This window comes from Octopus sinensis, linkage group LG2 (genome assembly GCF_006345805.1).
Source record: "Octopus sinensis linkage group LG2, ASM634580v1, whole genome shotgun sequence".
Taxonomy (NCBI): domain Eukaryota; kingdom Metazoa; phylum Mollusca; class Cephalopoda; order Octopoda; family Octopodidae; genus Octopus; species Octopus sinensis.
This window is the reverse complement of record NC_042998.1, coordinates 46,094,218-46,110,233: the sequence shown is the minus strand read 5'-3', so window position 1 is coordinate 46,110,233 and position 16,016 is coordinate 46,094,218. Positions and strand designations below refer to the sequence as shown.

General features: G+C 36.6%; 1 protein-coding gene across 3 annotated transcripts in view; it reads right to left on the bottom strand.

The window, feature by feature from the left end:
• LOC115229435 (uncharacterized protein DDB_G0283357-like) overlaps positions 1-16,016 on the bottom strand; it is a 114,445-nt gene that overhangs the window by 36,403 nt on the left and 62,026 nt on the right. For all 3 annotated transcript variants that reach the window (XR_005003710.1, XM_029799791.2, XM_029799798.2), the window contains one exon: positions 2,024-2,163. Coding sequence is in view for 2 of the 3 variants with exons in the window: in XM_029799791.2 (XP_029655651.1) it covers positions 2,024-2,163 (140 nt within the window). In the remaining variant the exon portion in view is untranslated. The remainder of the gene's footprint in view (positions 1-2,023; positions 2,164-16,016) is intronic.

Sequence of the window (16,016 nt, the reverse complement as noted above, 5' to 3'; positions counted from 1 at the left end):
TGGCATGGTTTATATACCTAGATGCCCTTCTTAATGCCCACCACTTTACAGAGTGTACTGGATGCTTTTTCATGTTAACCAGAGATGATCGCCAAGTGGTTCACAAGACAAGACCCCTTGGTTTAGGGGAGGGGTGTAGCATTGAGGAAATTGGCTTATATCAAGAGCTGAAGGAAAGAATATGATAGAGAGATAGGAACGGATGACTTAGTGTAGTGGAGATATATGGCTACCTCAGCAACCGTATAAGAACCAATTGTTAATAACACTTAATTTTGAAATTTATATGTAACACAGATCAGAGTAAAGGATCCTTCTTCTGAATAACTAAAGAACTAACCTAAAAGGGTTGTGTCTTGCAACCTTTTCAGTAGTCTTGACTGTTGAAAAGGTTGCAAGACGCAACGAAAATTTTAGGAAAATAAAAATAAGAAATAAGTGGAAATTTTACTGGCACAAAAGAAAATGGCTCTCCCCAGACACAACACAATATGCTTCAACACACAAACTCATATAAAGAATCTTGCAAACCAAATCCAAAAACGAAATAACCTAAAAGGTCAAAACATGAAATCACAGTCAATTTGTTGTGCTATTTCAGTATGCAATGTATCAGTTTAAAAATTTAAATAGAGGCATCAGTCTAAATTAACATGAAAAAAAAAACAACACATTTGATGAAAACATCCTAGGAAAACATCTGGAAAGCTAATGACTCTTTTACTTGTTATTTTCATTGGATTATAGCCATGCTGGAGCACCACCTTCAAGAATAAGTCAAACAAACTGACCCCCAGTAATTATTGTCTTTTTAAGTCAGGTAATAATTCTATCAGCCTCTTTTGTAGAACTGCTAAGTTACGGGGATGTAAACAAACCAACACCAGTTGTTAACTGGTGGGTGGACAAACATAGGCACCACCACCCCACACATACATCTACACACATTTTTATACACACACACACACACACACATATAGGTGCAGGCGTGGCTGTGTGTTAAGAAGTTTGCTACCTCATTACAGACACCTTGGTTAAAAGCTTCCAACTATAGCCCCAGGTCAACCAAAGCCACATGAGTGGATTTCGTAGACAGAAACTTTAAGACGCCCATTGTTATTTTTGTAAGTGTTTGTCTACTAAAGATATTTTCTTAGTTCACTTTGAATTTAACCAATTCTGGATTACCTTGACAACATTGTGTTAACATAGATTATTGGATTTATTGATTTGACTGGTATTTTCTGTATCTAAATATGCTGGCACAACAGAAATGTTCATCAGTATTGTATGATGTAATCACCAATTAAAGATGTGATTTTCTCCATTCTTGTTCTTCTTGCCTTATACTCTGAATTTTTTGAAATTCTTCTGAACAATATTTAGATTTACTGGTTAAGGCAAAGTCAACCTCAGCGGAATTTGAACTCAGAACGTAACGACAGATGAAATACCGCTAAGCATTTTGCCCGGTGCGCTAACGTGTCTGCCAGCTCGCCACCCTGATTGTTGGATATAGTTAACCAAACTTGTTTAGTACTGAGTGCTTTATAGTTATCTGCCCGGATTTTTTAATTCCTTTTACGTCACGTGTGTGTGTGTGTGTTCGCCACCAATACTTGACAACCTGTGTTGGTTTGATTATGTCTCTATAACTTAGGAATTTGGCAAAAAGAGATTAAAACCTTCAAGGCTCCAACATGGCTGCAGTTTAATGACTGAAAAAAAAGTAAGAGAAGTAAAAGAATGCTTACATGCATACATATATATATATATTATATATATATATATATATATATATATATACACATATATATGATGGGCTTCCACACAATTTCCAGCTATCAAATTCACTCACAAAGCATTGGTCAACCTGGGGTTGTAATAGAAGACATTTACCAAGATGCCATGCAGTAGGACTGAACCCCAAATCATGTGATTGCAAGGCGAACTTCTTAACCACACAGCCATGTGCAAACTAATGTGCAGCACAAGAAATAAAATGACAAGAAGTATAACTCACCATGCTATGATCAACTCCACTTGTTAAAGTATGACGGCGGCCATCCCACCTGCGGTTGCCATGTTTTGAGTCACCTAACTTCTGAGGTTTGGGTTCATCGATGTTTCTTCTTTGTTGAGATGTAATATTGTCAATGTTTGCTGAAATAAACAATACATACATCTATTTAGAGGGCTTGTACAATCACAGTTCAGACACCATTATAAAAGAAAAGACTCAAACAAAACATTTGATATGTGCATTGTGCAATAAAATGTGCAGATCTTTAGTGGGGCTCAAGAGTCATATAAGTGCCTTGAATTGCATTATCAATGACTCATTTCAATGATTCTTCCTAACAATGGCTTGCTCATATACGAGAAGGCAGCCACACTATATATATATAATGGGAAAGTTTACGGAAAATAAACAGAAGACAAAGGCAGGTGGAGTACAAACAAACAAATGTATTAGTATAGCGCTCAGGAATAGAAATAGAAAAAGTCATTTACGTTTTGAGCCTACACTCTTCGACAGAAAGGGACACAGAAAAAAACAAGGAGAGAAAAAAATGCGGGTAGGAGCTAACGATCTATCATGGCGTCCTATATATATATATATATATATATATATTATATTTATGGATGAATGAATCATCCTTTGTTTACCTTTAACATGGAAAATTCAATAATCAGTTACCAGGGTAGCAAAATTCATGCAAGTAACAAGGATGTAGCGACCTATTCAAAGGTAGAAACTCCGGGTTAATGTGCAGTAATTTGTATAGTATAAGTAAATAAATGGAGTTGAACGCAGATGTTATTCAAATTCTTTTACTTCGACATGTTTCGAAGACAGTAAAAGAATTTGAATAACATCTGCGTTCAACTCCATTTATTTACATATATATATATATATACATAAACATATATATACACACATATATATACATACACACACACGCACATATATATATACATACACACCCAAACACACACAGATATATGTATGTGTTTGTGTGTGTGTATGCATGTATGTATTACATGTGTGTGTGAATGCTGATATTTCATCTGTCAATATTTGTACATGAAAGCAGTACAACATTCAATGTCGATAGTATAACTGGTCATACATCACTTTCAGTAGCCAGTAGAATATAAAAATCCTTGTTTGAAGTGAAAAAAAAAACAGAAAAGGAAAAAGACAGGTGAAGAATGGCAACATGAAGAGCAGCCAGTTATTAACAACTTTGACACCAAATCAATTCCTATCCAAGTTAGCTAACATAGAAGAAAACGCATTAAATTAACAATGTAAAGATATATATATATACTACTAATATAGGATGAAATTTTTTTCAGAAAAAATTTCATCAAAAGTGGCAGCATATTAAAATACCTTTAAAGGTTAAAATTATAAACAATTTATAAACAAGGGCAAAAGAAAAATTATTTCCATGCCAATATGCTGATAACAGACTTTAAATCATCAATTTCCACATTTCATTATACACTCACTATAAATACATGTCGTGCTGAAATCAATTTCAGCAAGTGTATAATGAAATGTGAAAATTGACGATTTAAAGTCTGTTATCAGCATATTGGCATGGAAATAACTTTTCTTTTGCCCTTGTTTATAAGTTATATATATAGGCTAAATTTGACAGTTTGCATAAAAGGAAAAGAAAACACAATATTCTATCCAAAATTAAAAGTATTTTTAAAAAGTAAAAAAAATATCAACTAGATTAAGGCTGGGAGATAACTGTTTTTTCAGCCCTTAGCTACCACAATGGCCGCAAGACATCTCTGGAACCTTGCATGTGCATTCCTCACTCTGTCCTTGGGAAGACCTTCCAATCCCTCCTTCATCAGGGCCCCAGCTCAGCCTTGGTGTTGCAGACAGAGTGGTTTCAGTCTTTTTCAACAACATCCCACACATAGTAATACATGAGATTACAACTGAGGGAATTAGGAGTCCAGAAAGAGAGCTGTTGATGTAGAAATTCTCCAAGAACCACTTCTGACTATTTCCAGAGATATGGTAAGGAGCCAAATCCTGTTGTCACACATATGGTCTTCCAACAACAACCCTCTCCAAACAGGGTTGAACCATAGTCTCCATCAGCTCTGCATAGCTGTCTGAATTGAACCTAAGGTACAGGGATGTGGGATGGCATGACATCGCCCTCACTGGAGAAACACTCAAAGATCGTCACAGCTTAAGGGAACTTGGCTTTCATGATATGTGGGACATCACACGGATTATAGTCAAGCCACTTTTTGTTATCTTAGAAGAACCAGATCATCTCCAGCTCAACAAGAGACCTCAACTTGTTCAGGGCTTTCTTTGTCTTCATCAAGCAGTTCTCCTTGACTTCAGCTGTCAGAATTTGTCCCTCGCGCCTCTTGTACAAGTGGTAGCTAAGAGCCAGCTTAACAGTGGCAACTCCAACACCCATCTGTCTCACCAAAGCTTGGATTCCCTTGCTCAGATCTTCCATCACCTTGTCCTGCAGTTTGGGGGGTGAATTCCAGCATGCAGATGCAGCCAGAATGCCTGCTGTGTTTCTTCTTGCTGTCTATGGCATGTCTTACAGACTTTACTTAGTTCACAGAACACTGAGGAGCAGCCATGATGTTGGCATTTTGATACCTGGTGTGAATCATCATGATACAGGTAAACTTTTTCCAATATTCAGATGGCTTCCAGTCCACCATGTGAGCTAACTTTTTCTCAACTGCAATGGTAATCTTTATGCTCTCAAAACTGTTGACTGTTCCCCAATACCTCAAGCTATTCCTGAAAAAAGTTAGCCCAAACACCCTGTATATTATGAATAAGAAAGCTTGGCTAACAGAATAGAGGGTGACAGACAGTGAGATAATAGGCTGATGTTAAGGAAAGATACAAGAAGAGGTGAAGGCATTTGTGGTCACTCCCAGACACACATATGCAGACAAATCCATATGCACACACACACATATACAGTTGAGAGGAAAAGGGAAGATAGGAATGTCTTGAGTTAATGTAGCTGTAATGATAAAATAACAACAATAAAAATAACATCAGTCACCTGCATACATCAAAGAATCTGAAAAGAAATTTATATGGTATCTGGGTCAAACTTGTTCCAGTATGGCAGACACACCACCCAGTGTACAGCTGTTCATATACATAGTCATATATATATATATATATATATACACACAATCATGCAGGCATGTCATATACCGATTTTACCCCTGCAGATACTACTACAGACATCCTGTCTCTGTAAGATTTTCATGTATATGCTTACATTTTTTAGCTTCCATAAATATAATAGTAAATTATCCAAAACATTACAATGTCAATATAGAGCACTATGCCTTGTCTTGCATTCAGCCCTGAACTGCTTGATTAAGTTAAAGGTGTGGTGTGTTTTGGGACACTTCAGACTTTGCAGAGCCCATTCGTCTCCAAGTCTAACCACAACCAATTTCTTCAAAAAAAAAGAAAAGAGAAAGAAAGAAATATGAAGTAAAAAAGAGTGACTCCTGTATAGGACTGTTGTTATTTACTGATCCAGAAACAATAAAAGGTAAAGTTTACCTCATTGAGATTTGAACTCAAAGCATAAGAGAGCTGAAATAACTACAGTAGTCTATCAAATGTGCTAATGATGCTACCAATTGGCCAGCTGTGTGTGTATGAGAGAGAGAGAGAGAGAGAGAGAGAGAGAGAGAGAGAGAGAGAGTGTGTGTCTACCACAGTTCCATGTGGTCCTTTCCACGCTACACATGTACAACAAGCATATTTGCATCAATATTTCATCAGAGAACTCACACCAATTAAAGAAGATAAGTTTGCAAGTAACAACCAATAACAACATTAAAAGGAAAATGAAAACAGACAAAAAGAAAGTAGTATGAAGTGGGGGAAGGGGGTAAGAAAGACAAAAAGAAAAAACCCGCAGGATGGAACAAGGATTAGGAAGATGAAAGAGTAAAGAAAAATGACTAGGTACAGGGTGCATTAGGAAGAGATAGTGTGAGCATGAGTATATTCTAAGCTAAATGATTCAATAATGTAAGGTCCATAAATGCCTGTTATGATGTGCTTATTTAATGGGAGACTGAGGGGGCAGGGAAATATAGTACAATGCCAATGGTGTGTTAGTTCAATACCTATGACTATGTTCCAAATTTGAAGTTGTATATGCATTAAAAGTATTATCATGTGTGATTGTTATGATAAAGTAGTTTATATAAAATCCTCTCTCTCTCTCTTTCTGTTCCATACTTCCAGGAGTTGGCAATCATGAACCTTCATACAAAAATCTGAAGATTATTCTTTTATTTGTTTCAGTCATTTGACTGCGGCCATGCTAGAGCACTGCTTTTAATTCACAAGTTTTCTTACAAAAGATACAGCAATGGGTTCCCAATGTTGTTTGCTGGATTATTTCCAGTTTACTCTGCTTGTCTCCTGCTCTCTAAAGGTTAGACAGGGCCTGATTAACCTTTAAACAGAGTGGCTGATACATGTAGCATCAGGGTAAGCCCACATATCAGTGGCTTTGTGTGACACATATCTAAAGTCTAGCTCTTCTTTGAACTCCATCTGCCTTAGCCATCAAACCATCTTCTGCTATTTGATCCATAACTGGAGCCTTCAACAGATACTACCACCATAAGCTTGAGAAAACCTGCGAATAGTGTGACTAAGGGGTAACTCAATACTCCCAAACTCCTGGGACCTCACCACAAAATGCAGTTCAATGTTTTGCTCAGCCAGGACAATAAGATCCTTAACTTTTTTAAAGAGTATTGGATGCATAGTGCTTGTGGAAAAGTGGAATGCTAGAACTCTAAGATGACCAGAACACCCCACTTCAACCTCATCTAGCTTCATCAATTTGGGCACAGTGTTTTAAGTATTGTAATTCAATTAGCACCTGAGTAGGGTAGAAGTAACAAAAAGTGTAGAGATCCCCTCACACACACACAAACATTTACACTTGTATACATGCAGACACTCAACCCAATCCTCCATTCTCCCACTCACACCACATGTATATTGGGTATGTAAATATATAAAAGCACGTAGGTAGTTCATGACACAATAGAAAAATCAGAGGGTCAAAAGGCAAATAGTCAAGATTTGGCGTATACACACACACACACACATATAACCAAAACATATAATCACAGACATACACATAAATACATGCATACAACCCACACATACACACATACACACACACACACACACACACACACCCCCAAGTGTATAGAGTATTGTTGCTCAGTGCAAGGTAGGCTTACTTGCCTCAGCTATCATGCTGAACAGATGTTATATTTTGGCAACTTCTGCACTCTAACAGAATACAAAGACCAAATTTATTACATTGATGTTATTGGCAAAGACACCACAATTTGAAATTGAGGACTTACTAAAGCTAATAGGAGACAGAGATTCTTGGCACGACATGGTGAAACGCATCTCAGTATAAATAGACAGATGCTATAAATTATATATAAGAATATGATGCAATAAATGAGTATAAATAAAGATAGATGTTATGAATATAAATAGAATAGATGCTACAAAAATGAGTACAGAAACAGATTCTGTAAATGAGTATAAATAGAGACAGATACTATTGATGAGTATAAAGACAGATAAAATAAATGAGAAAAAATAGAGATCGTCATCATTAGCATATAATGTCCCTTTATCCATACTGGCATGTGTTGAGTGGTTTGACACGAACTGACAAGCCAAAGGATTACACCAAACACCAATTTTCTGCTTCACCATGGTTTCTGTAGCTGGATATCCCTCCTAATGCCAACCATTTTACAATGAACTGGGTGCTTTTTTTTTTTATAGCACCAGCACTAGTGAGGTTGCCAAGTACTCACAAGATAAGAAACCCCTCAAGTGAGCTAGGATATAATCAGGCACGTGCCGTCTTTAATTACTCAGGTAATGGTATATAGTAATGAAACAATAAAAATAAGCGAAATACAGGCATGCAACTGTGTTGAAAGCAGATTTACTTCTGCCTTTATAGCCTGTGAAGAAAATGTAGGAGTGTATACAGCATTACTATGCATAGCTTAAATACAAAGATTGAAAGGCAGGGCAATTTATGCCTACTTAACCTACAAAAAAATAAAATATTTTGCATTTTATGCATAGAAATCAGAGTAACTTTCATAATTTTATTGAATTAAGTGCATATTTTGCCATAAAAAGAAAATGTTGCTATTGATCTATTTTATTCAAGGTAGGCACTGCCTACCTTTGCCCACCCAGGCGGCACGTCCCTGGATATAATAATGGTTTCAAATTTTGGCACAAGGGGGAGGGGTAAGTTGATTACATCAACCCAGTGCTCTACTGGTACTTATTTTAAAGAGATGAAAGGCAAAGTCAACCTCGGCGGAATTTGAACTCAGATGAAATTCCTCTCAGAATTTTACCCAGCATGTTAGCAATTTTGTCAGTTCACCACCTTAAAGCTGGGGTATAATATTGAATGATGTGAAAGTAGGATAGACAGACATGAACAAGAACAGGTGTCTTGCTAAAGAGGTGAATACACGGTTTCCTCAGCTGGAAAGAAAGAGGAAGAGAGAAGGATGGTGAGGGCATACCATCAAGGTATGAAGTGAATATATGAGAAAAATGCTATAAAGGAATATAAATAAGACCTACAATCAATTTGATCTCTTTTTCCTATTTTCAGAAAAGTTTTGAGACTAAACTACCAACTTGAAAACTGTTATTGTAAAACTGTTAAATCCTACCATTGTTATTGTATAGTAAGTATCCATTTATGACTAATGAAGCTTAAAAAATTCATATGACCAAAAAATTCATATGACTATCACTTCATGACCAAGTAGTTAAAACAGAATGGTTAAATGAAGCAAGCTTTACAGAAAATAATTCATTAAAATATTTCAATTAAACTGAATCTTCCAACTTATACTCAGCGTAAACTAATCAGTTTTAAAATAATTACAAAAAAAGATATAAAAATAAAGATAAGAGATTTTCACAGTTATATTCAATTATTTTCCAAATGATAGGAGTTCTCAACCATTTTTTGCCTACAGACCTTTTTGATTATTATTTATTCTGGTGGACGCCCATAACCATTCAATGTCTAAAAACTAATTTTATAGATACTTCTTTCAAAATTACTTTTTGTTCATCACGCATTCACTTGTGTAGATTGAACAATGTAAAACGTTAGAGAAAGAAACTTAGCTGTTTTTTGAAATACATACTAATACAGACATCTAAAGCAAAGTTTTTTCAAGGGCCTTTAAAATACTTTTGTGGATTGCCAATTTACTATTTTGTTGCATGGATCCCCCAAAATCTTATATGGATCTTGAGGGGCCATATGGACTCCAGTTGAGAACCACTGTCTTAGATGATCTCACACAGGTTTTAGAAATGGCATTTTTATCATATTATTTTATAAGTAAACTGTAAATGCACCTAGTACATACAAAGTGGTTGGCATTAGGAAGGGTAACCAGCTGTAGAAACCATCCCAAAGCAGACACTGAAGCATGATGCTATCCTTGGATCTATCAGAGCCTTTCAAACACATCCAATTCATGCCAGCATGGAACATGGACATGAAATTGATAATAATGATGATGATGATGATGATGACAACTATGACAGCAACGGTGATCACAATAATGACAATGATGATGATGATGTAAGCAAGACAGCAAATTGGTTGTGTTGCCAAAAAATAGTAAGGTATGTCAAAGTAAGGTGTGATAGTGACCAAAAGAAAAAACAAGGATAGTTATTCTTAAAGAAAGAAAATACTTAGAATATTGGGCTTCACATTTTTGGTGAAGCAAGACGGAAACACACAGAGAATTTAATTTGTAGACTTAATTCATCTAAATAGAGACAAAGTAAGGAAATAATAATGATCATGATGATGATGGTGGTGGTGGTGGCTGCAGGAACAACAAAGATGATGTCTGTGGTACTGCGTGCAGTGATAATGATGATGAGTGTTGCAGGGTCTGTTGTTGATGCTGCTGGCTCCTCTGAAGGTACAAGACTGTGAGAGCTTCCTCTATACTCCCTCACTGGGCCTAGTTCCAGCTGTTGATAAACTGGGCTGGCCTCATGAGGCTGACTCATAGAAAATGTATATCAAGCTGTGTAGGTATTTGTGTGCAATAAAAGACATGCACAGTGTTGTGCATACGGACCTACACAAAGTTAAAGTGTGGAATGCATGAGTTTGAAATACATGGCACTGTGGTTATTTGGCCAAATGTCAGTCCTAATCAATGATGATCCAATCATGGCTATTACATCTTTTTGTATATCTCGGATTTCATTGGCCATCCATCTTTAAACTGGAAAGATATGGTTCGAGGAAAATTCAGCTGCTATTTCTAGCAGGTTGATAGACTACATAGTGGGTTGTGACAGTGTAATTTGAATGTACTTGAATAATGTTTGTTCCATTTGTGCTAATGTCTGACAGGAAAATATTGACTATTTTGTTGTGTGGAAAGTATATGAGGGAATTTTATAGCATTTATGAATTTATTGCCTGTAGGTTTTCTTTTAGTTGCTCTATTGATATTTCTGATGTGGTAAGGCCGTTTGCTCTTGTAGTGTCAGTCACCATTTGTTGTTCATTGTCAGTGTGAAGTAGTCATTCTCAAACAGTACACTGCAAGGGGTATCTAGATGCACCATGGATCAAAAGTATCAAAAGTAACAATTTTTATTTGCATTATTTTTTGACTCAACTTTGTATGTTAGTTAGTTAGTTAGTTAGTTAGTTAATTTGGCTCAAAAGCAAATAGCAAGGCCATGTAGGGGGACATGGAGTTAAGTACAGGGTGGTGTTCATGTAAAGAGTTCAGGCCACTTGAGGTCCAGGGAGGCTTTGAACAAAGCGGTCGTCGGCATCTTCACCATCTCGTCTGGCAGCTTGTTCCACGGATCCGCAACCCGGACGGAGAAAGCTCCTCTCCTTCAATTGAGATGAAATCGTCGCAGGTAGAGCTTTTCGGAATGACCCCGCAGCCGACGCTCTGGAGCAGGAGTGAAGAACAGCTCTTTCGAGAGGTTACACTTTCCGCTTATGATGTTGTGGGCAAGAATGAGATCACTACGGCGGCGGCGTTTTTCAAGAGAATAAAGGTCGAGCGTCCTCAGCCTTTCTTCGTAGGACAAATTTTTGAGACCATGAACCATGCGGGTAGCCAGCTTCTGGACTCTTTCGAGATGCTGTATGTCTTTGAGGAGATAAGTGTGTGTTAAAAATTAATGCAGATAAAAGATGCATTACTTTCTGACTCACCCTCATAAAATACAGACACAAACACATACACACACGCATAAATGACAAGCTCCTGCAGAGTTTCTGCCAATCAAATTCCCTTATAAGGCTTGGTCAGCTCTGGGCTATAGCAAGTGTTGTGAAATGAGATTGAACCTAAACCATATGGTTCTGAAGCAAATTTGTTGACCACACAATATTGCCTGCCCTTAAGTCCATTTTATTATGTATGCAATGTTATTGCTTCATGTACAACTTATACTGATTTGGAATGTTACTATTTTGGATGGCTTAGAGCAGTGGTTCCCAAAGTGGGTGGCACTGCCCTCTTGAGATTGGGGAAAGCGGGGGATATTGGAAAAAATGTGGAGCAATAATGGGGTGGCCAAAAGGAAGCAATGAATGTTGTAAAAAAAACCCCCCAAAATAATGGGTTAATTAAGTTAAGTTTTATTTGTGAAATACAGTTGTTTCAAATTTGCTCCAGAAAGTGGTCTGTGTTTGTGGTTGTGAGGGTGGGGCTGAAAGGAATGTGGTCTGGGTGCCAAGAGGGAAGCAACCTGAAAAGTTTGAGAACTACTGGTTTATAATATGATGTTTGTACGTAGCAATTGGAACTAGTCAATAAACTCATATTCTTCGATGGATTGTTTAATGGATTTACATGTTGCTTCTTTCTGTCCTCCCTATCGAATGCAGTGAATGCTGACTGAATTTCAGATTTGTAGAATAACCTTAATTATAAACTAATATATTCAGACTTGTGTCTAAATCAGTCACAGCAACCTGCAACTCATGGGATTTTCTCAATGGCGTGCTTAATTTAAAAAATTACCTTGAATTTTTTGCGTAAAGTGGCCTACCTAATGATGAGCCATGTCTCATACAACCTGCTTCTTGAAAACAGTTGTCCATGCCTGGTCTAAATCTCAGTTGTCAGAGTCACAATGTTTCAGCCATTGTACTTTTTCTGGCCTTCTTCAACAAGGCCTGTCATATTAAATAACATCCTTGAAATTTCAGAGCAAACCCTCTTTATTCAAAACCATGGAGATACATAGTTTTCATTCCAAAGCCCATGCCAGGAATACTCTTGTAAGTCAATAACCCAGGTACTAAACCTACACTCATGGAATTTTCTCAATGGCATGCTTAATTTAAAAAATTACCTTGAATTTTTTCCGTAATGTGGCCTACCTAATGATGAGCCATGTCTCATACAACCTGCTTCTTGAAAACAGTTGTCCATGCCTGGTCTAAATCTCAGTTGTCAGAGTCACAATGTTTCAGCCATTGTACTTTCTGGCCTTCTTCAACAAGACCTGTCATATTAAGTAGCATTCTTGAAATTTCAGAGCAAACCCTCTTTATTCAAAACCATAGGGATATATATTTTTCATTCCAAAGCCCATGCCAGGAATACTCTTGTAAATCAATAACCCAGGTACTAAACCTACACCCATGAGATAAACTGATCCTTGATACTTAATCAATGCTTACAATCAGTTATTGTCTTAACCTACATTTGGGTAATGGAAATTAGGAGCTTAAACATTTTTTTTTTATTTCAAAAATAACATTAAGCTTAAGATGATTTTAAAGAAATTATTTTTGTTGTAAATGATGTAAATGACCAACACAGCTTTATGGAGTTATGGAAGACAGTCAGTTTACTATTGGGTATATTTTAGCTATTGGAATATCACCATTTCAAAGCAGTTCACATTTATTGTAATACTTAGTGGTTTTGTTTTTTAATTAAGTTTTTTGTATTTTATGATTAGGAAAACTTAAAAGAAAGAAATACTTTCAATCTTTCTTACTAGATAACACAAACATATTTGAAGAATGAGACACAGAATATGTAAAGATTTTAATAAAAAAATTCAGATAGGAATCATTACAGAGAAGTTATTAAATAAACGAGAGATAAACTAATAAAAGAAAGGATTATTGAAACATAAATCATAGTTTAATGGATCACAAGTTGAAGTAATTATTGAAAATTATTGATTAATTGCTGGCTGAAAATGTCTACCACTGCTGTTGCTAAAGGAAAATATAAATAACTAGTAAAGGCTTTAAAATGTCTGAGAACAAAAATAAGTTTCTTTAATTCTGTTATTGGTTTTGGTTATTGGAATGGGGTCATACTGGGGCACTGCCTTCAAGAATTTGCAGTTGATATTATCAATCACTGTGTTGATTTAATCAAACTCTGTTGAATGTGACATAAAGGGGCACAACATATCAGTTTACGCAGGTAAACATAAATGCACCTGAACATGTGTATGTTGTTGTTTGTTTGTTCCTTCTCGAGCCATGCCTGGCTCATAAGGGCCGGTTTCCCGGTTTCTTGGTGTATAGGTTCCCCACCTGGACGGGACACCGGTCCATCGCAGGTGAGCTGCAAGATACAGGAGGAAAGAGTGAGAGAAAGTTGTGGCAAAAGAGTCAGAAGTTTCACCATTACCTTCTGCCAGAGCCACGTGGAGCTTAGGTGTTTCGCTCATAAACACACACATCGTCCAGTCTGAGATTCGAACCCGCGATCCCTCGACCGCGAGTTTGCTGCTCTAACCACTAGGCCATGTGCCTCCACCTGAACATGTGTATATGTGTGTGTGTGTAAAACCGAAATAGGATACAAGAAAGAGATAGAAGGAGAGAAAACAATATCATCATCGTTTTTAACATCATCGTTTCCATGCTTGCCTACATCAGACGGAATTCACTGGGTCCAGTTTGATACCTGTTTTGTTGCTAACCCTCACTTATTTCCATACATGGTAATATTCTCCCATGTCTAGACATGTTTGCACAGAAAATTGGAAAATAACTGACACAGCTTTTCTGTGAGTGACTATCATGTGATGTCAAGACGAAGAGAGTAAAAGCCATACACACACACACACACACATATATTCTTTCAGTTTTTACCAAATCCACTCACAAGGATTTAGTTGGCCCTAGGTACCATGCAGCAGAACTGAACCTGAAACTACATGATAGGGAAGCAAATTTCTCAACCACAACCCCTACACTATATATATATATATATATATGTACATGTATCCACATACGTTTATATATATATATATATATATATATATATATATATATATATATATATATATATGCACTTATGTATATACAGTATGATTCAGCACAGTTCCTTCCAACCAGATTCCACTTACAAGACAATGGACAACTCAAGGCTAAAGCAGAAGACACATGAGGTGTTACAGAGTGGGATTGAACTAGAAACCATGTGGTTGCAAAGTGAATTTCTTGATCACAATTGTTATGCCTATACAGTTAGAAATTTTTCAACATTTCATCTTTCACTTCTATTCTGTTATCAAGAAGTGTTGTGTTTATTAGATATCTATGATTAAAGAAAAATAAAGAACAAATAAAAAAACTTATTCTTAGCACATTCATGGCTGTGTGGTTAAGAAGCTTGTATTGCAACCACATGGTTTTGGGTTCAGTCCCATTGCACAGCAACTTGGGCAAATATCTTCTATTATAGACCTTACCCAACTAATTCTTTGTGAAAAAATTTAGTGACGGAAACTGTGGAAACCTGCTGTGTGTGTGTGTGTGTGTGTGTGTTTGTGTGTGTGTGTGTGTGTGTGTGTGTGTGTGTGTGTGTGTGTGTGTGTGTGTGTGTGTGTGTGTGTGTGTGTGTGTGTGTGGTGTGCATGCGTGCGTGTGCACACGCATTTTTGTATTTCTACTACCACTTGACAGCAGGTATTGGTTTGTTTACATCTCCATAGTTTTGCAGCTCAGCAATGAAATAAATGTCAAACTTAAAAATAAGCACTAGGATTGATTTATTTGGCTAAACCCTTCAAGCCAAGAGTGTCAGCATGGCTGCAGTCAATTACCGAAACTAGTAAAAGATAAAATACTCCAAATATAGGAGACATTTTATTTTGATCAATAAATCCATAGTGTATCCGAAATTCAGAAACATTTTTTAGAGTTATTGCTTTGCTCTATCACAGAAAAAAATTTTAAAATACACACATACATGTAACCAGAAAAATTTTTTAAATTATCTAAAACAGTAGAAATACAATTAATACACCACCATCATTGTTTAATGTTCACTTTCCATGCTTGAATGGGTCAGTCAGAAATTATTGAGGCAGATTTTCTATGATCAGTTTGCTCAACCTATTGCCAACCCCCACCTGTTTCCAGGCAAACTGATATTTTCCCATAGCAACACATTTTCAGAGAAGATTCTAAACAAACAATCTTGCTTATATCACAATAATAGGAGATGAAGAGAGAGAAGAAAAACAAAGCATAAAAGTTCACAGTTCAACTTTCCGATGTTGTAGAAACAGCTCCTCATTCCTTTACTCCTGTTCTCTATGTCATCATTTCATTAATCTATACCCTTCTCATTTTCCCTATTTGTCTGTGATGACAGAATATCCAATACTCTGGGATATCCCAGAAACAGCTGTAAGACTTTGAATTTTTTTTCAATAATAATAATGTATATGACTTGAGATGTTTGCCTTGCCTTAACATTTCTTGTCCTCTTTAACAATTATATATCCGCTATATCGGAAATCTGCTATGGCTCCATAACTACTGTCTCAGCTACAACCTTGGAGCCCTAGTAATCCATTACTCCACGTACCTAGTGTACCT